Source organism: Cavia porcellus, unplaced genomic scaffold, assembly GCF_034190915.1.
Source record: "Cavia porcellus strain 051 isolate PalLab524CR breed Dunkin Hartley unplaced genomic scaffold, mCavPor4.1 scaffold_20, whole genome shotgun sequence".
In the NCBI taxonomy this organism is placed as follows: domain Eukaryota; kingdom Metazoa; phylum Chordata; class Mammalia; order Rodentia; family Caviidae; genus Cavia; species Cavia porcellus.
Window position 1 is genome coordinate 50,540,221 of NW_026947503.1, and position 21,637 is coordinate 50,561,857.

A 21,637-nucleotide genomic window follows, 5' to 3' on the forward strand; every position below is an offset into this window, starting at 1 on the left:
CATATTTCTAAATTTTTTTATTTTTTTTGGTACTGGGTATTGAACTCATGACCTTGCACTCACCAGGCAGGCACTGTGCTGCTGAGTTATATCCCTGGCAACAAGAAGAACATATTAATTGAAATAGGGTCAGGGTACAAATCAAATTTTCTGGCTTATTCAGTTGCATCTTTTCCCAGCATAAAAAGCATAACTGCATTATGTTCAGTGCAGTAGCACTGGTTTTCAATTGGTCAAGAAACACCAGGTTCCTCGGGTAAGAATACAGTGATATGTTGGTTCCTGAATGCTTTTGTTTGCAATTTGGTTTGCAAACAGAAGCATTTGGCAAATTTTTTGCTGTTGTTTGTAAACTCTACATTGGGTGACGAACACGGCTGTGATCATCTTCCCCACACAAACACAAATGTGGCCATCTTTTCTAGAATCACAGAATACATTAAGTTCACAAACCGAGGTACCACTCTGGGTCTTACCAAGCTTCAAGAGGAGAACAAGGTTGGCCTGGGGAAGTAGAGAACATGCTTAGCATGGAAGAAGCTCTGGGGATAAAGTAAAATCAAAATAAAATAAGTTTTATCAAGCAAAGTGTTCTGGGAAGGGGCAACAAAAATGTGCCAAAGTGTATAGGAAAGAAAATACCTAGATGGTTTGATAAGAAGTTGCATAAGTTTTGAACAAAAGATATATAAGGAGAAAGAGAAGAGACTGAACAAATAACCAATAACCAAATATCAAATACTTTTATTCTAGGGGTGAATATATGCCTTTATAAAGAATGCAAGAAATCAATTTTAGACAGATTATTTATTTACATTCTTCATAAACTCCACACCTTTCAGTGGTTTTTCTTTTTACTTATTTATTTATTTATTTTTGTGTTTTGAAACAAGGTCTCCTTATGTAGTTCAGGCTGGTTTTGAACTCACTACGTAGTCCAAGGCTGGCCTCAAACTTGTGGCAATCTTCCTGCCTCAGTCTCCTGAGTACTGGGATTATAAGCATGCACCACCATACCCAGTTACCTTTGAGTGTTAAAAAAAAAAAAAAAAAAAAAAAGCACCCGGAAAGATATCTTACCGCCCACCAGTCTTCCAGAGAGAGCGGCATGACATGGTTTTATAATAATTGTGTCTGAGATCCAGGAAGCTATTTGAAAGCAAGTATCATCTGTATATTACATAAATTATTGAAAATAAACACACAACTAAGTGGAAAAATCGCGTATTTTTGATTTATCTTAGTTGGCCGATCCTGCACAGGAACATTAGTAGTTTTCTTGGAAGATTTAAATGATCACCCACCACAAATTGACAAAGATGTCACCATTTGTCAGCACAATCAAGATTACGCTATTCTGGAACCGGAAGACCCAGATGGGCCTGAAAATGGTCCACCTTTTCATTTCCAGCTGGATAGTTCTGTCAACAAACTTTGGACTGTAGAATCAAAGGATGGTAAGAAATTCTGCTAAATCTTTTAATCAATATGGGTTCAAGATGTCTGATTGTCTTCACTATTATCTTAGTTAATCATGAAATACATGTTCATTTTGGGAAATTTTTTTATTGACCCTAAGAACAGAATACCATATATATTACATATAAAATTCTATACATAAGTTATATATACATTATATATATTACACTTAGATTCTTGTTAAAGTATCTCTTACAAGAACATAAGTTCATTTTATATAACCATTTGCATAACATGCAAATGTAGATTAGTGTAAATTAGTCTAATGGGAGCATAAAATAATATCAATATTTTTCTCGTTCTGTGAGAAATCAAAATAATTTTTAAGAAGAAAAAAAAAGGATTCATGAATGCTTTATTTCAAATTAATCCCTCTCAATAATGCCAATGGAAATACTATTGCTACTGAAGTGTCATGTACCTATACATTCTCTCTGCGTTTTTTTCTAGGTAAACGTGCCATTCTTCGTGGACGGCAGCAACTCGAAAATAACTATTATTCTGTGCCTATCCACATACAAGACAGACATGGCATTTCTGCAAAACATATCTTGTCAGTGAGAGTCTGTGACTGCACGATTCCCTCTGAATGCAGAATGAGTGTGGTGGATGACAGGGATGTTAAAGTGCCAAGCTCAAACGTAATTCTTGGAAAGTGGGCGATTCTCGCCATGATTTTAGGTTCTGCATTGTTACTGTGTAAGTGCCATTATCTGAAAGTCTTAACTAAAATTTTGCCTAATTCTCATGTGTTAGCTTATTTTACTATTAAAAAAAAAAGTAACTGTGGTAACAGTTGATAAGAGGAAAGGTTTATTTTGGCTCGTAGTTTTAGTCCAGGGTTGATTGGTGCTGCTGATTTGAGTCAGTGAGTGGAATCACATGATATTCAAAGCTACTAACTTCATGAAACTGGGGGAAACAGACCAGAAGGGGGAAAGGATTCAGTGTCCCCATTAAGAGCACATCTTAGAGATGACTTCCTTTCATAGACTCCACCTCCTATTGAGCCTCCCAACAGTGCTCAAGTGGGGTCCAAGCCTTCAGCTCATGCACATACCATTTGGAAGCACACTTAGCAAATGATGTCAGTTTAGGACAAAATATATGGCGATTCTTCATATTAGTGACATGGATAACCTTTGGCACATGTGTCCTCTTAAAAGCATTGGATCTACTTTATAAGTTGTAGTTCTGAGTCATAAAAGAAATATCAATTAGCAGCAGATTCAAATGTTTAAGTTTCAAGGGTAGTAGCCTTAGTTCGTTAATAATCACCTGTGAGCCACATTTTCCCATGAGTAAAATGAAGAAGCTGGATAAGATTATTAAGAGTTCTTCCTTTATTAACTATTACAGTCTTTCAAGCAGCCAGGTTTACCGAGGGAACACAGAAGTACAAAAAGAATTAGTGAAAATAGCACAGTTCCAGAGACAGTTTGCATTCCACACTGTTAATGAAGTAGTTTAGCTAACATCATAAGAAAACACCAGTGAGGGAAAATGGTCCTAAAATGAACCATCGCAAAACAGTAATGCATGCAAAGATGCAAAGGAAAGTAAAATTATGCACTCTTAAAACTGTTCTTTTGGAGATGTAAAAGTAGTAAAAACATTCCTCATATTTAAATGTCTCTTATCTACAAGAAAGCATTGCATTCACAACTTATCACTTAGCCTTTAGTTCATTTTGGTTTGAAGTTCAAATGGAGCTAAATGTTCCTGTTAGCAACGTATTAGTTGATGAATGCTTTCAAAAACAGATGTTGATTTTTTTTTTTTTTGTCTTTTTCCTTTTTATCGGTACCAGGGATCGAACTCACGACTGCCTGCTTGCAAGGCAGGCGCTTATGCCGCTGAGCTAAATCCCCAGCCCCCCAGATGTTGATTTTAATTCCCTTTCTTGTTATACTTCCACCTAAAGTTCTGTGCTTTTTGTTCTAAGCCTTTTAAATGCATTACATATAATTTTAAATACCAATAATACTATCTTCGATTTCAGTCAAAGTTACCATTTCAATGTAGAAGAAGTAAGAGATACAAATAAATTAATTTTGAACCTGAGAAATAAGCTAATATTAATCTAAAGCAGAGATGATTAAATAACTAATGCATTTTTAAATATTCTTTAAGTTTTATGCCTAAGATTGACTTCAGTTTATTAAATGAATTTTAAAAATTTGTACAGAGAAACTTTTAAAAAAATCTTATAATCAAATTATTCAATATATACCAACAGGAGAAAGAATTTCATTTCGATTTTTAATTCTTTAGGTATGTTGTTTACATGTTTCTGTATTACTACTAAGACAACAGTAAAGAAACGTTTTCCAGAGGATGTAGCCCAGCAAAACTTAATTGTATCAAATACTGAAGGACCCGGAGAAGAAGTAACGGTAACTCAGATTTCAATTCCCTTTGACTTCTATGATGACCCAAGGATGAGTGGCTTAATATATAATAATGGCAGTAATCACCTGGGCACAATGTTTACAGAACACACATTGTGCCAAGCAGAGTTTGAGGTGCCCTGCACATTCTGACCCACTTAAACCTCACAGTCTCATTGCATTTCCCTCAGAGGACTGCCATAACAAACTGAATGACTTAAACAGTGGAAGGCTTTGGAAGGTAGAAATCAGACACACAGGTGCTGGCTAAGGCTGTGTCCCATTTGAAGGCCGTGGGGAAAATGTGGACCAAGCCTTTTTCCTAGCTTTTTGTAATATCTGAGCGTATAGCAGCATAAATCAAATCTTCATACAGCATTCTCCCTGTGTGTTCAGATCACTTGCTTTCGTGAGGAAGCATACTGGTCAGACTAGATCAGGTATCTTGTGTATGACTTCATCTTCACTTAAGCAACTGTGTCTGCAATGACCCTGTTTCCAAATAAGGTCACATTCTGAGGCACTGCTGGTTGGGGCTTCAACACACACATTTTTAAGGGACTCAGTTCAACCCATAACATCTATGGTATGGCTACTATATGATTCCAATTTTACATGTGGAGAGCTGAAACAGCAGGTAAATGATTTGTCTTTGGTAGGGAAGAAAGTGAACTGTCAGTTTCATCTTGATTCGCTCATTTTATCTGTAACTTTACTTTTAGGAAGCGAACATTAGACTCCCTATGCAGACATCTAACATTTGTGACACAAGCATATCTGCTGGTACTGTTGGTGGCCAGGGAATTAAAAGACAGCAAAGCTTTGATATGGCCAAAGGAGGCTACACTTTGGAGTCCAGCAAAGGAGGTGGCCATCAAACCTTGGAGTCCACAAAGGGAGTGACAGACATCGGCAGATACACCTACACCGACTGGCAGAGCTTCACCCAGCCTCGGATCGGCGAAGTAAGTGCCAGTGTCTTCAAGTTCATGTCACATGAAGTGAAGCATTATCAGTCAGGGGATTTCCCCAAATTATACTACTCATACACCTGGGACACATTACACTTCAATTCTTAATTAGTATAAATGCGATGCGAGCTCCAAAGTCAAAGAGCAAAATGACTTCCTAACTTCAACTTTGAAAATATAGTTTACTATACTTCATCTAGGTATAGTGGATGGGAATGTATCTAGGAAGACTAAAAGCTGGTCGTTCTTTCTTAACAATTACCAAAGGAACCTTCTCCAGGGAAATATTTGTTGCAATGATCAGATCATGAATCATCCTATTTGTCAGTGTGCTTGAGTTTTGCAAGTAGCTATGAAGATCTGGCTATTTAAACTAGCAGACAGATGATTAAGCTTTCATTTGGGGTTTTATTTACTAATTTTGTTTTTGCTGTTTTTGTTTCTTTTTGGCTCAGATTAACCAGGATATCTTGATAGCCAATTTAACATATTTCAGTATTATAACCATACACTAGTCTGCAAACATAAGAATTATTGTCTATATTGGCTTTGATTCTGCACATACATGAAAAATCAACAGAGATAAATTTCAGCTATACGCATCTTATGTTCAAATGGGAACTTGGAAATGAATTATGTGATGTATGTGTCGCCTTATTTTCATAGATGTGTTCACGAGGGGCATTGATTTATTTGCTATATTTTAAGAATGAATATAATACAGACCAATCATGTGCATTTTTTATATGTAGGAATCCATTAGAGGACACACTCTGATTAAAAATTAAACAGTAAAAGGTAAATCCAAGACATCATTTTTACGCAAATCTGTTTAGGTGTTTTTTAAAAAACAAATAATAAAATGTGCTCTTTCTCCATACAGAAAGTGTACCTGTGTGGGCAAGACGAGGAGCACAAACATTCCGGAGACTACGTTCGCTCATACACCTACGAGGGCAAAGGTTCTTTGGCCGGCTCGGTGGGCTGCTGCAGCGATCGGCAGGAGGAAGAAGGGATGGAGTTTCTAGACTACCTGGAACCCAAATTTAGGACGTTAGCAAAGACATGCATAAGGAAATAAATGCGCCTTTTAGGAGAGTAACATCTAAAATGCAGGTGTGGGAGTCTATGGGATAGCAAACGATGACAGCAGCCTCTGCTCGGGATTCTGCCTAGCGGAGGGAGCTGTGTTTATTACTGTAACTACGAGGCTCCCCCAGCTCTCCGAGTCCGCCAGGGCTTCCGCATCCCTCCAGGCCAAAGCTGCACCGCCCGGTCTCTGTCCTGCTTGTACATACTGCTCTGTCCTTTTAAGACTGCACAGGGTATGCTCTCGCACCTTCTATGGATTTGAAAACTGCCGCTGCCTTGTACGCTGTGAAAAGTCTGTGCAAGGGTTGGGTATTGCGAAGGCTATTCCGAATGAATTTTCACTTTAGATGTACAAATTAAAATGTTTCTTCAAAATCACGGGGAAAATTATGATTTGGGGCTTATTTTCTTTAGCGCCAGAGAAGGATGGTATTCTTAAGTGTGGCCTTCTGTTGGTAAATGAGTTCATTTCTTACTTCCTTCCACTCCTCAGAGGAGGGTCTCCCAGGACCTTCAGAGCTTAGTCCTGGGGTTGTTGCCCAGGTGATTGTGCTGCCTGGTACCTACAGCCTCAGGATTGTAGGAAAAACCTAGACTAGTAGCATGGGCAGCAGAGACTTTGCCGAGGATTATGTAAAAGAATTGCAACCCTGATGCCTGTGAGTTAATTTAGGCTCTAAAGTATGTTTCACAGGGATTGGTGGCTCACACCTGTAATCCTGGCACTTAGGAGGCTGAGTCAGGAGGATTGTCACAAATTCAAGGTCAGTTTAGGCTACACTGAGTTCAAGGCCAACCTGGAACACGTGAGAAGACCCTGTTTCAACCCTGCCCTCAAATGTTTCATATGTCTAACATGACTTACTAATAAGTCTTTAAAAATATAAATATATTGGCAAACCCTTTTAACCTCTGGTTGGACACAGACCTCACCTCAGTGGCTTTCATCCTGTACATCCAAGCATCTGTACAATGAGTCCTGAAGGCATCAGACTACAATTCTGACACACAAAGCTTGGCACTTTCTATATGGTAAAAATTTAGTTCACTTCTACATTAGAATTTAATATTCAGTCTACATTGGTAATTACTCTTTTAAAATGGAAAATCAGAAATAGTAGCTAACACCTATATGAATGCATTAAAAAATTAAAACTTATTATAGCAACAATGACCACGCATTCCTTGAATGTTGGATAAATGTACAAACACAAAAGTAAATTATTTTGAAGTCATACAATTTTAATGGGATGTAACATTTTACTCATCTAGAAATAAGATATATATTTAAGTAATCTCTTAGTCACTTGTGGCAAGCTCTGTAAAGCTATGCAGGATAACAATATATATTATGTGGAAATTTCTCAAATTAAATTGTTTTGTTTAAACTATTCACTAGCTGTCCTTAAAAAAAGTGATCTTTTTTGTTCTTGTAAATTTTTTGGCTAGTCTTACAATCTCAGTTTCTAAGGAAAGGTGCGTCTCAATAAGAAATTGGATTTTGGAGCAAAAGAAAAATGTAGCTTTAATAAGCCAGATTTGGTCTTATAACATGTTTACTATGTATGAGTTTTACAGTCACTGTAAGGTTATAGGGGAATTTGTACTGTTTGACATAAATGTTACTTGGACAGTGATAGGAGTTTTGAAATTTAAAATATAGTATTATAAATTTGAATATATCATAGTATCATAAGTTGTATTTTTGAATGTAGATATAGTTGTTCTATGAGTAATTAAAAGTATTAGCTGAATGTTAACTTATATGTGCTCATTTTCCTATTTCTTTGTGACTTGCTTAAACATGTAACAAAAAATCAAGTATAAAGTTTGTGTAATATCCTGAGGCGGATTTCTCAGTCAGCAACAGATGATGTTCTGAAGGATTACTAGAATGTTGGAAATGAATTTTTATTAAGAAGTTTGAATATTTAAAATATTTGGAAGTATTATTAAAATTTATCCCACAAAGAAAGATCAAAGAATAACTTGATTAATGTCTTTAGGCAATTTAATGTCTTTAGGCAATTCAAAGTCATTTTCTGTTTAAACTCAATAATACATGATAATTGTATGATTGATGAAATTTATGAAACTCCATCAAACTGTTTAAAATTAGTTTGTTAATAAAATACTTTATTTCATATAAACTGATTGTGAGTTATTTGACTGTAAATTAATAGTTCTGAATTGGCTTTCTATACTGAAATCTATAGTTAGGCGTCTTGGTTACTTTTCTCCCATTGTTGATACAAAATACCTGACACCCAAAGTGAAGCAAGGGAAGGTTTATTTCTTACAGTTTTGGGGGTTTCAGTCTGTACTCAGTAGGCTCCAAGGTAGGATTCCATGGTGGGGCAGCCATTCATGGCCACTGCAAACACCAAGAGTGAACACCTTCTTCCTGCCCTTACACTATATGCTGGCTCCACCCCTGTGCGGGTACAGCACTCACACCACCAATCCCAGTGCCAGACAATGAACCAATCATGAACACCAGACTCAGTTGCATCCATGATTATCTGAGGCTTGAGGGGGTCATTCAACCACAAATCATAACATTAGGGAAATAAGCAGTCCAGTTTTCCTTATCTTGATTTAGATTTCAAGTATTTCTGTTGAAAGAATTCCTTAGGGACACCAAGACAGAAATCTCTGTAATTTTTATAAATGAGCCTCAAGAAGTACTTCTAAAGCCTACTGAAGTTTGAGCTGCTTCTAATTTTATTTAAAGTACTTCCTAAAACCTGATATCTATGCACATCTTTCCTTGCAGAAAATATCATATGATATGTTATTTGGAAAATGCTAAAAGTAGCTGTTTTAGAGTTGAGGATTTTTGTTACTCTGTTCTATAACATGTTAATCATAAAAATCCTGTATTAGTTGAAAATCTTACATGAAATGAGTTGGAACTAGCAATGCATATTCCTGCCTTTCTCCGTCTCATCTATCTGCCTGTCTTGAGAGAGACATCACGGCTAGACCCTAGGGCTTTCATCTTCCTACTTAGGTAGGGAAAGAGAAATGAAACATAGCAAGAGTCTAAGAATGAGCAGACCCTTAACAATTTTGTAGAGCCCAGTAAAATTAAATGAGAATATTTTTTGAATCCTTGAAATATATATTTACATAGAAGATAAAGAAATCTGTATGTTAACTGAATCCTTATTACCAATCCCATACCTATTTTCAAATGGATATAAATAGACCAATGTAAGGGTTTAAGTATTATGAAAACAAGTATGTGAGGCACATTCATAGTATGTATTTTTAGGCAGATAAATTGTTTTATTATCTCCATTTCTTAAGGATTTGACTGATGGGACTAAAATATCCTTTGGTAAGCCAATCTACAGAGTTAGAAGTTACTTATTCTTTAATTTCAGAGCATAAAATAAAAGCATGGATAGCCTTGCTCTGACTTGCATTTTTCTCTGAGAATATATAAGATTTTAACATGTGTTTCATTTAATTCTCAGCGTACAATGGTGAATACCTTTAACTGTGGAAGTTTTTATGAGTGTGTATGTGGGAGGGCTAGGGGTTGAGCCCAATGCCTTTGCAACTGAGCTACATCCCCAACCTTTTTTGTTTCACCAAATAACTAAGTGTCTGGGCAAGGCTCCAATGTGCAATTCTCCTGCCTCATTTTTCCAAACACTGGAATTACAGGCACACACTACCATATCCGTATTAGGCTGTGTTTCTTGTCTTTAGATCCATACTAAAAATATTTGTTTCTGCCGGTCATAGGACTTAACTAAAGGCCTATGCTCTACCACCGAGCACTCTCAGCACCTCTGCCTGACCCTAAATGACTGATCCTGGAAATGAGACTGCTGGCCCAGCAGCATCAGCTGGGGACTTGTCAGGAAGGCAGATTCATGGGTCCCAGCTCAGCCCTGCGGAATAGGAAGCTCTGAGGGTCAGACCCCTGTGTTGAGCTGTTTCAGTGACCCAGGGCTGTTTCTGCCCTTCACATCTGGGAAGGCCTGACCTTGCACTCTTCCCCTCTGCACTGGCTCTGCGACACCCACCAGCTTTTCTGAATCCAAATCAACATTTTACCAGCTTTTCTGGGGAGCTGAGCAGGCACACAAAACTCTGATAAGCGTGACACAAAGGACCAGGCGAGAAGACACAGCACAGGCTAGCAGGTGAACAGCCATCTGGCAGGAGCCGCACAAGCACCCTCAGCGGAAGGTGGTGGCCCGCAAGGTAAGCAAATGTGCCTGGCTGAGCTGGAGACCCAAAGGCAGCTCAGCCACTGGCTCAGGGGGCAGCAGCTCTCCTGTGCTCTCTGATTCCTCTGCACCTGTAATGGCTTTCTGTGCTACATGCTGCGTGCTGGAAGGTGTTCACTGATGCAGAATGAAACTGAATTTGACACCTTCCTGAGGGGCAGCTTGATCGCCTGTGGCCGAAGTGGTGCAGGGACAGACACACGCGTGACCCTGCTGTTCTGAGCCACCCTGCACAGACCTAGGAATTACGGCCCTGGCAGGGTAGTGTGAGATGACTTTCTCCCCATTGCACTTAGTAAAGTTAATTCATGAACTCATATTTAAGAAAAATCACAGTTTGTCAAATTCACATTAGTTTCTGAAAGGATTTTGCTCCAGATGGGACACTGTAGCCAATAGGAGCCTGGGAGGCAGAACCAAGGAGCTCTGTCTTGAGGTCACCTTTCCCACCCTTAAGCAATTTACCTGTGGCACGAAATGAATACCAATGCCCCTTAGGCACCACCCCAAACCTAAGCTACATGTGTGCCCCCACACCATGTGTCTGGCAAAGAGAATGCCAGACCCCAGAGGTCATGGAATCTCTCTCCACATTCTTAAAATAAAGGCCATTTTTATTTCATACTTCTTATCTTTTTAGCCATGCCGAAAAGTCTATTAGATGGTTTCCTTCTGCGCTGAAAACTCTATCAAATGGTTCCCTGACCAGGAACGGTAGACAAGAGACTGCTGATGAGTCCCCTGCTGTTCACAGACTGGGCTGCATAGTAGATTAATTCCTCACTTCTGAACACGCGGGAGCTGCTAAACTTGTTGCTGCTGGTTTGCAAACAGCACCAGTCTAATTCATTTACCACAGGTGAGCAAACTCTGGAGATTACTCAGCGACGCTGGGCCAGGCCCCACATGGGTCTTCTTCCCGTTCCCTGGACTCGAGTGGTGCTCTCTTGTCTTTAGACAGCCCTGAGGCAGAGCTTTTACTGTAAGATCTCACATCCCTTAGAGCCCTAAAGCTCTCATGGTCAGAGCCGTTACTGTAATCCATGGGAAACCACTCATGCCTTTGGTGACGACCAAAAAACATGTGCTTTGGAACCAATTACTGATTACCATTCGGTCTAAGAGGTTAAGGTGACAACCTGACCTGGTTAGACCACGGTCCGTTGCCTCACCTGACTGTGACTCCGTGGGCTGGGCCCCACACCGGATTTTCTTATCTTGGGGACTGCTTCCTGTCCCCCTCAAAACCATACCTATTTATAGCTTATCATACTGACAGACAAGTTTGCAAAAATTCTCCATCTTTGGGTCTCTCCCTCTGCTCCTTCAGGATCCCTCTCCCTCCCAGCACTTAGGAGATAACTTCTTTCTTTACAGCCTTTCCCCTATATCTCACACACCAAACTCTGCAGCTTTCTCAGCGTTCTCCTTTCCTCCCTGCTTCACCCATTTTTTCAGTCCCTTCCCACGCTGTGTGCTGACCTGCCTTTCCCACCAGGATGGGGGAAATGCACCCAGGCAGTGTTGGGGGAAGTGCGCATGGACAGTGTTAGACTGCCCGCTGGTGATGCAGACGACACTGGTGGCACAGATGGGGCATACATGGCGCACCAATCAGCATGGCTTGCATGGGCTGCTCTGGGCCCTCACACTGCACCCCAGCTCCATGCCCCGCCCACCACCCTGTGTGCGCCACTCCCCACCCTCCATGCTCCGTCCCTGCCCTGCACACTCCGAGCATCTCCTGAGCAGTCCCAGCCCTCACCCCTGAGCGCAAGCACGGCTCTGAGCGCCAGCACGGAGAAAGAGACAACAGGTCGAAGCGGGCAATTCATTGTTACTGATCTGATGGTATATTCATGCTTTCAAATATAAAATTGGGATTGTTTCTGCTGTCTTTTTCTTGTGTTTCAGCCAAGAAATACAAATCAGACCAACATGAGTAAACCAGTCAAATAATTTTTAAACAAAAATTTATGTAATATATGATGACGAATGTTTTCTTTCAGATCCAGACATATGCTTGGAGATGTTTCACAAATTTCTTCAGCATTCAAATGTTAAAACACTCATGGTTGATAGACATTTAATGTTCTATGTTAAGCTTACTGCCTATATTGTACTGTACCAATCTTCTAGCTGTTTAACAACAGAAATTAAGAGGTAACTATAAATTCCTTTTTCTGGGATCCACTAGATCTTTTCCAGAACAAGACCAACGCTGAGGCAGAAGCCAGACTTGAGCCTTTCCCAGCCTGTCTGCCTGCCCTGGCTCTGTCCTCTGCTGAACCATAATTAACTGTACTCAACTGGCATTAAATGATACCATAGCTGATCTATCTCCTAAATAGAAAGGTAAAATTAATAAAACAGGCCATCCTCCAAAAATCAGATGGCATTAGACATTTTAAAAGCATAAAGAGATACTTATGTAAAGTTATAATCATAAATACCCTGTTGATTATATTTGACTCCTGCATACTTAATTAATTCTACAGATACCTTCTACTGTGGACCAGATTCCAAGACAAAAGGCTAAACTTGGCCCTCAAACCCCACAGGGAGACCTTCTTAATATGGCTTCATGTTTTCAACCACAGAGATAAAAAAAAAATAATAATCTGATCTTTTAGCAGTGACACTTGGAGTTCTGAGACAGGTAAACCTATACAAGATGCAGCTGCCTGAGCCCACCCCTCCCCATGGACCATGCCTCAAATGCAGCAGGACATTGGGCAAGAGAGTGCCCCATCCTGGGATTCCTTTGGGGCCTTATCCCAGGGCTACTGGACTGTCCTAGCCACCAGAGAGTAAGTAAGCCATCCTAACTTCTAGCCCTCACAGAAAATGCCAACACTGCCAGATTCATTGCTGACAGATCTGCTTGGACTTGCTGCTGAAGGCTGACGGGGCCCACAGCCCCCATTAAGGTGTCCTCAGAGTCCCAAGTCCCACTAGAGGTCTCAGGTAAGACATTCTCTATACTTGTGGACATAGAGGCCATGTATAGGGTTCTTCCTGAGCTTTCAGGCCACTGTATTAAGTCCTCAGTCTCTGTAGGGGGTACTGATAGCCAACCTATGCAACCTGTACAGACAGGGCCTATTTCGTGCAGGTTCCACTGCTTCTTAAACCTACCCATTCAGCCTATAATACTACTATTCTCCTGGTACTCAAGCCTGATGGGTTCTATCATCTGGTACCAGACATCAGGGTAGTCAATAGTGCTGCTGTTACCTCAATCCATCCAGTGGTGCCAAACCCTTATACTATGCTTTCATATCCTTCCCTCCACCACTCACTCTACAGTCCTAAATCTTAAAAATGCCTTTTTATTCCTTTGTGTTTATGCAAACTGATCCAGACACTCTGAGGTCTCAACAGCTTACACCTGTTATCGCTAGTAAAACCTCTCCTCTGGGATATATTTCACCCCCTTCCTTTCTCATTCACCAATTTCTCAGACACAACCCTGGTCAAGACTGACAGATAAATTTTATCTTCTTGCCTTTGTTTATACTTTTTCAGGATACATAAAAGCTTCTCCCACAACCAGGGAGACTGCTGATAAACTTACTAAAGTCCTGTTACAGCAAATCATCCCAAGGACTACAACCAAGTTAGAGTGGCCCATACCTGTTGTCTTCTCGGCAACCTCAAAAACGGTCAAAGTTGCTGACTGCCATCCTGGTTTCACACCACTCAGGCTAAGTGGTGCCCTTCCAGCCCTAGATCTAACCATCTTTTTGCCCACTCATCTCCACCTCACTAAGGCCTCACAGCCATACCTCTCAGGCTGTCATGTTTTGCTATCCAATTTGGTTCCTAATTTCTTATCCTTTTTACAGCAGGACTCTCAACAGTATTTCCTAAAGATTCCCACATCATGCATATCAGAGACAAGTCTTACCTACCTACCCTCTTAACTTTTACCCTTGCAGATAGGGGAATAATCACCTCCCACACTTATTTTTCAGAATTCTCCCTTACCATGGCAATGATTCTACCTCAACATAGTCCTGATAAAATTACGTATCTAAATCAAAGGCACCTTTCCTTCTACCTCATCTGGGTCCTTGAATATGATAGTGGCCTGCCTCCTCATAACACCTTCTCTCTTTGTTTTTCCAGTCTAACATACGGGCATTCACCGTGACAAAGCTGTCCTGGTTAAAACACCTGGCACCAGCTTCTACATGGTCATCAACTGTCATCCCATCGATGCTCCTAAACCCCAGTACAGCACCCCCTTTCAGCAGGAAACAATAAAAGAAAGAAAATTTTCGCCCTTTTTCCTAATAATCAAAAGACAGGACTGAAAGGATTTTGCCCCAGATGGGACACTGTAGCCGATGGGAGCCTGGGAGGTGGAACCAAGGAGCGGTATGTTGAGGTCACCTTTCCCATCCCTAAGCAATTTACCTGTGGCACAAAATGAGTACCAATGGGCTACCAGTGCATCAGTAATGCCCCTTAGGCACCACCCCAAACCTAAGCTACATGGATGTTCCCACGCCACACCACATGTCGGGCAGAGAGAATGCCAGACCCCGGAGGTCATGGAGTCTCTCTCCACATTCTTAAAATAAAGGCCACTTTTATTTCATACTTATCTTTTTAGCCTCGCCGAAAATTCTATCAGATGGTTCCCTTCCGTGCCGAAAATTCTATCAGTTTTGACCAGACCTATTTAACAAATTTATCAGATGTTTCAAAACCAACTGAATACCCCAGTGGATACAGCAAATATCCTGAGATTGTTTGGGCAAACAGGGTCCTCCATGCAAGCTTTGTTATGGGGCCAGTGTAGTACCATGCATATTTTAAAAATTTTATTTGTGTGGGTGGTGCTGACTTCAATATGGTAGGTGGGACTGAGGAGTAGGTTATGTCATAAGTGTTTCTATTTATTTCACACTAAAAAATTATGCAGAAAAAACTCAAGCTTTCAGTCATTTAAAATTTTAATCAGAATTAATATTTATGATTAAATACATGGTATCATATATTTGATTAAATGTAAGTCACAATTATTAAGTATATGTGGCTATTAATATTTGGTATTATCAATACTGAATATTAATTAAATGCTAATATTTAATATTAAATATATCCCAAGTTTCACATTAAGAGAACACTTGTGACTGACAAACACATGTCCTTTGGTGTGTAAGGGGCATCTTGATGGACTGTTAGTTACCCTCCAACTTTGGCCCTCATTCATTCCTAAAAATGGAGCTCCATTTTCATTAAGACTGTCACTGTGTCTAAGAGACCATTATTTCCCCTGTCCTAAATTTTGGCAAGGAGAAGTGAGTGTGTGAGACTTCTAGGTAGATGCCTCTAGGTGAACTGATTCAGCTGTATCTGTTTTTGAGTGTGCCTTCCAATTACATTTTGTATTATCTAAAACCTAGATGCAATGCCTAGCACTCAGGCAGCCATTCTGTGACCTTCAGCTTGAAGCCATATGCTAAGAAAGGCAGAGTAGAAAGACAGAACCCGGATCCCTGATAACTTTGTTTGGCCTCTAACCTTCTCAGCACTGCCTGCCTTTAATTAAATTTGTTCATGTAAGTGAATTAGCCCTGGTGTTTTTAAACCATAAACCTTTATGTTTTCTCTTATATAGACCTGTATCTAGTCTGATACATGAAGAGAACAAAGATTGGTGGAAATAATTATTTCACCCAAGTCATGATTCAGCAACATTTGTCTGCCACGAAATCTTATTATTTTTTTTTTTTTTGGCTAAGTTCAAAAATTATGTACTTAGAGGTACTTGATTGTTCTTCTGAACAGCTTTAAAGCAAAAGGGAGCATAATCATTTCACAGGAAAAGAAAGCACAATAATGGGTGGCTTGCAAATATTTTCTTCCTTCCTCTTCAAATCTAGAAGCCTCACTTTCTAGGAAGCCACAAATCTGGGAGTAAAGGTGTGTTCCAGCAGTCTGGTACAGGATGCTAAATTTATTAGTCATTAAGCCTCATTTACTTTAACCTTTTAACTCTAAAAGGATTTGCTTGTTGATTTTTTCTTCCTTTTCTTTTTGAGACAGTATCCTTTCTATGTAATCTAGACTGGCCTCTGAGTCATGGTCTCCAGAATGCTGTGAATACAGGCATGCACACCACCCCTGGAGGTGATGTTACATTATATTCGTTATTGTAGTCTGCCTTGTACTTGACAAGGACTTTGTTTTTGTGGCCTGGGGGATTGAAATCAGCCTTTGCACTGAACTTCATCCCCATACACTTTTATGTTTTTTTTAATTTTGAGGCAACCTTGGTAAATTGCTAGATTACCTGGGGTGGGGCTTGAACTTGCCATGCTGCCATCTCAGCCTCCCAGGGTGCTGGAATCACAGACAAGCAGCACCACACCTAGCTTGTTTGTGTGCTTCGGAATAGAAATAAGTTGAGCGCAACTCTACCACTGAACCGTGACCGCCCATGAGTTTTGTGTTTCGATTGTCAGTATCCAGGCCATTCATATTTAACAGTAGCGTTAAATCAGTTTTAAAATCTATCACTTTGTTTGCAACACTGTCCTCCATTCCAAAGAATCCCATGATATAATCCATGCGCTTGCTTAGGTCTGGGAGATTTAATTCTTTGTTGCATTCTGATAGCTTGAGGCACATTCTGTTTTTAGTAATTTAAGGGGAAATTTAAAAACTTTTTCTGTTAATTTCTATCACTATCCAAAATGATAATTTCTATGCTTACCCAAACAGACTTCAGAAAGAGCAAGGGTTAGTTACACAAACAGAAATTGTGGCAGTTTCAGCCAGCGACAAAGATGATGATTTTATGGTTTGTTCTATGACAAATGATGATTACATATTCTAATTCACCAGGTTGGAATTCTGCTGTTCTTCTTATAGGCTTCTCCTTTTTTATTTTAATGATCTCAATGAATTGGTCATGTTTTGAGTTAGGCTTTGGTAGCAGAAACAAAAGTATCATAAACAAGGTAAAAGTTCATTTTCCTCTAATGTAAAACAAGTTGAATCCTGGGGTCTTCTAGAGGTTTCTTAATGTTGTCAGTGCCCTTGGAGTCTTCTCCGTTTCTGCCCAACTATCTTTGTACAAACTGCCTCATAGTCACAAGGTGGCTACTGGAACACTAGCCATCATGTCTGCATCTAAAGCAGAAACAGGAAGGGAGATCCACATGACTGCTACCTGCTGCATAACTTTGGGAGAACTTAGTGATACGGTTATTCCTGTCTGCAGAGGAGAGTGAGAGATATGTTTTTCCAACTTTTCCATCAGTTGAATAAAATTAGGGTACTGCAGCTAAGAGATTTAACAATAATGTCAGATAATCTGGGAGAGAAAACAATTTTTCTTAACCAATGGAACATTGCCCTGGGGTCAATATGATTTGTAACAGAACGTTAAGAGTTATAATGGCCAGGAGTCTGTGTTCTTGAGAGTGGAAAATATGCTTTTTAAATAGTCATATTTGTTAAACATAACAAACCAGAAATATCTACGAATGTTTCTCCCTTACACAGTGATCATTCACAGATAGACTGTCAGTTTTGCTTTATCTTGATCTTTGTATCATGGTTTTTGGAAGAAGATGATAAGAGTTGAGGAAAGACACATTTCTGTACTGCTGCTTTTTCAAAAATAGAATAATAAAAAAGGCCTGCTGTGTTCAAGCCACCTGACATTTACTGAGGGCATTTCCATCAGCGAGTACTTGTCCTACACGAATTTTCCATGTAAAATGGATCGTGTTGCCATTTATCTTGTGATTTCCTTCCCCGCTGTGTCCCCCGCTCGTTGCTTTTGCTCCTCTCCTCAAGTGCAGTCCCGTGAGAGTGAGGATCTCGGTGTCTAGAACCATTCCTGTCATACAGGAGGAACTCAGGAAGTGTGTGGTGAAGAGCCTCCCTACGAAAACGCTACAGAAAGGTCTCACAAACGTGATCCCTCTGAAAATACTCCATACAAACCCCCAAGTGTAAATTTCATTATTCCTGGTAACTACAAAGGAAAACGAAGGCTAAGACTTTGGCTGACTTAAGACTGCTAGGTTTTCGTAGAACCAGGTTCTAAAAGCACTGATTGCCACCTGAACACTTCCTCTGAGCAGCCTTCCCACGTCCATAATATAATGGGAGACTATGTTTATGGCTTCTAAGGCACAAAAGGAAAATGTGCTTTCCAGGAATTTGTGTTAGATATTTTATATATTCATGCCCTTCTATTATATGAGTTCTGATCTTTAACTGATAAATAACTAGGGGAAGAAGAAGCAAAATATCTGTCTTCTAATTAGTTCTCTTAAAACTCTCCCAGGGAATATAAGTCGACACTGCTATTCCAGAAATTAGTGTGACATTCCTCAAAACATTAGTAATACTACACAATACAGCAACCCCATTACCCAGAGGAAACAAAGCAAGCACCATGTAGAGAAATCTACAGTCTCTTGTTCATTGTGTGTGTTATTTGGAATAGCAAAAACCTGGAAAAATTTAGGCAACCACAGAGTGGATGAATGTTACTACCTGTGGATACACTTGTGTGTCCATGATTTGTATATCATAGAATACTATGCAGCCATTAAAAAGGAAGACATATTGCCATCTGCAGCAACATGTCCAGACCTGGAAGACTGCACAGACCTGGAGACTGACAAGATGTGAAGGAGAGGCAGAGTGTGTCTGGGATGACTCAGTTTCTCCCTTGAGCAAATAGGAACATGATGAGTCCATTAACTGTAATGAGAAGAAAAGCAAAACAGTTTTGGTTTGGAAAGATAATGGCTTCAGGTTGGAGTACTTTCGACCTTGTGGAAGTTTTAAACAAGCATCTGCTGTCTCTAACTTGAAAACAAAGGACATCCTAAGCATAGCGCCTGTTGTTCCTGACTAGTAGTCACATAGTCCATCCCCAAGCCTGGGATATAAGGAATGGCATATTTTGTATTTGGTAATTTAACTGGCAAGTAGCACGCATACTTATTTCTGTATGAGCGCACTGTCTTTCCTTTCCTGTGCTCAGTAAGGGCAGCTAGCCATTCCCCTTAAACGCTTCTCCTTCCAGCCTGCCCAACCTCCTTTCGCTGACTCAGGTCCAGGTTTTTTTAATTAAGAAAATCAACTAATCCTTGATGTACGAAAGGGGATTATTTTTGAATGAAATTAAAAACCAGACTGAATATAAATAAAACATGCTCATTTTATCTCAGTGAAGCTTTCTATAAACAAAGAGGAAGGTAAGGGAAAAAAGAAGAACCGAGGGAGAAGAGGTGGTTTATTTTATGGGGTAGTGGTGGTAGTGTTTGAAAATACGAAGTGAAAGAAAATAAGTAGAGGGTATGTGTCGGCAAAGAGGGACTTTTCCACGCCGAGAAATCTGCATCAGGGATTCGGAAAGGGAAGTCAGCAGAAGCAGCCTGAAAGGTGGCTGCCTCTTGAAGAGGCCAGAAGTAACTGTCAGTACCTGGCTGTGTAAGGCCCTATTCACCCCTGGGCTACCCTCAACTTGATCTAAATGAGAGGAGAAACTTCTGGAGCTTTAAATGTTTTAAAAACTATTTGGGAATCATTTGAAAGCAGTTTGAGTAGAGAAATATCATGATTTAACCCATTTATTTAAAAATACTATGTGTAAGGTTGAACATGAACCACTGTGTACAACATTGACTGCAGGAAACCTGTTAGGTTTTGATTAGATGACAGAGGATAGTGATTTGGACAAGGACACTATTGATGGAGATACTATTTTTTTAGAAGCACATTTATTGGAATTTACTGACTGTCTTGGTTACTTTTCTTTCATTGTTGGGACAAAATACCTGACACCCAAAATGAAGGAAGAAAAGGTTTATTTAGCTTACAGTTTGTGGAGGTTTCAGTTCATAATCAGCTGGCTCCAAGGAAAGGTGGCATGGCACAGGGGTACCACGTCAAGACAACAGCCAGGAAAAACAACCAGAGCAAAAAGGGGGAAAACAAGCCTCTTTCCCTCCCTTATATTGTGTGCAGGCCACCCTCAGGCCCCCAGGACAAATGTAGCACTCACAAAATCTCTGTTGACCTCCTTTTGCACAGGATGAGGATATTTACAAAGTAAGGCTCTTGGCTCCTGCTGAATCTCTTAGCTGAACTTCTAAACTTCCCAAGTTGACGCAATGTATCAACCATAACACTTACACATTGAATTTAGGGTGTAAGAAAAATGGAGCCAAGAATGTAAGAGAGATTGTAGCCTAAAGTCCTGGCAGAGAGTTGACATTAGTTGAAGGAGAAAAGACTTCCGTGAGCATTTGTAATGGATAAGAACAGGAAGTTCAAATTGGAAGATTAATTTTGCCATGTGTACAGGCTCTTAAGATTTTATTAAGCAGTTGGAACCTGAAGTTCCAGGGAGAGGTCTAGGGCAAAGCATTTCACTTGCTGGTCATTATCGCAATGACAGGGCCTTTTAATGTCAGGATTCTGGCTGAGATCAATAGGAAATCAGGCAGAAAAGAATAAAAATTAACCCCTGAGTTCTGGGGTGCTATATTACGAAGTTAAGGAAAGGAAAACCAATCAATGATGTAGAGAAGGAAAAACAAGTCTGGCAAAGAAAATGTTTCAAAGGCAAGTAAGCCAATTTTCTGCAGTGAAGACTAAAACTAAGCTGAAAAATGGCTGTTTGGTAACTTCCATTACAGCACTTCCGGTGAAGAAGTAGCAGAGCTAATCTAATTAGATGCGATAATGAGGGGAGAAATTAGGATATTTACAAAGGTAATGAGGACAATAAAGAGAACAACTTTTCCCAGAGGTTTTTTTTTCTTTTCTTTTCTTTTTTCTGTAGAGAGCAGTTGAACAGGAAGTGATAGTTGGGAGGAGAAGCATGCTACAGCGAGACAGAGAGGTCGGTGACTGCTTATCTGATACTGGGAAATAAACAGAATTAAATTGACATTATAGAAGAGCCAGAACTGCAGAACACTGTCCTTGAGCAGTGAGGGATAAATGCAGAAGAGGAAAGCCTGATCTTAGCCACACATGGAGCAGTCCCCCCACAGGGAGAAAGCTGCTCCCGAGTCACGGATGGCAGAGAAGCTTGCAGAATTTCACCTTGATCATCTCCATTCGCTCCATGAAACAGAAGGCAAAGTTAATCATGAGCCTAACAGAGGATGTAGAGTCATTTGAGAAGTCAGAGGAAATATGAAAGTATTGCCAAGGAGAGCACAAAAATCGGTGGAAGAGGGGAACAGTGAGACACAGGGCAGTATCGAAGCCCACTGTGAGCTACAGATCATGATTGAGAAGTGAAATCCTGAGATGGGACAAGAGGGCAGTGCTCCCCACATCCAACCACAAGAGTGTGATAGCTAAGTGCAAAGCCACAATTTATCAGGAAGCAGCTTTGACAAGGCAGAATTATGATGCTCTAACAGGCAACACTACTAGAGTAGAGGTACACACAGAGAGT

At 40.0% G+C, this 21,637-nt stretch overlaps 1 protein-coding gene and 1 long non-coding RNA gene across 3 annotated transcripts in view; both read left to right on the forward strand.

Annotated features, from left to right (window-relative positions):
* Window positions 1-8,069, forward strand: part of Dsc1 (desmocollin 1) — a 28,843-nt gene extending 20,774 nt beyond the window's left edge. Inside the window, exons 12-17 of one of the 2 annotated variants that reach the window (XM_063231807.1) lie at window positions 1,245-1,457; window positions 1,930-2,178; window positions 3,754-3,875; window positions 4,592-4,834; window positions 5,593-5,638; window positions 5,724-5,905. In XM_063231807.1, the coding sequence (XP_063087877.1) occupies window positions 1,245-1,457; window positions 1,930-2,178; window positions 3,754-3,875; window positions 4,592-4,834; window positions 5,593-5,628 (863 nt within the window). In that variant the 3' untranslated portion in view covers window positions 5,629-5,638; window positions 5,724-5,905. Of the gene's footprint in view, window positions 1-1,244; window positions 1,458-1,929; window positions 2,179-3,753; window positions 3,876-4,591; window positions 4,835-5,592; window positions 5,639-5,723 lie in introns of both variants that reach the window. The other variant, XM_003474017.2, reaches the window with a different exon arrangement.
* Window positions 8,070-9,696: 1,627 nt separating this feature from the next.
* On the forward strand, window positions 9,697-15,749 carry LOC134471877 (uncharacterized). Its single transcript, XR_010041583.1, has 4 exons — window positions 9,697-10,153; window positions 10,820-11,038; window positions 13,015-13,146; window positions 14,311-15,749. It is a non-coding gene; the product is annotated as an uncharacterized LOC134471877 (long non-coding RNA).
* Window positions 15,750-21,637: the final 5,888 nt, after the last annotated feature.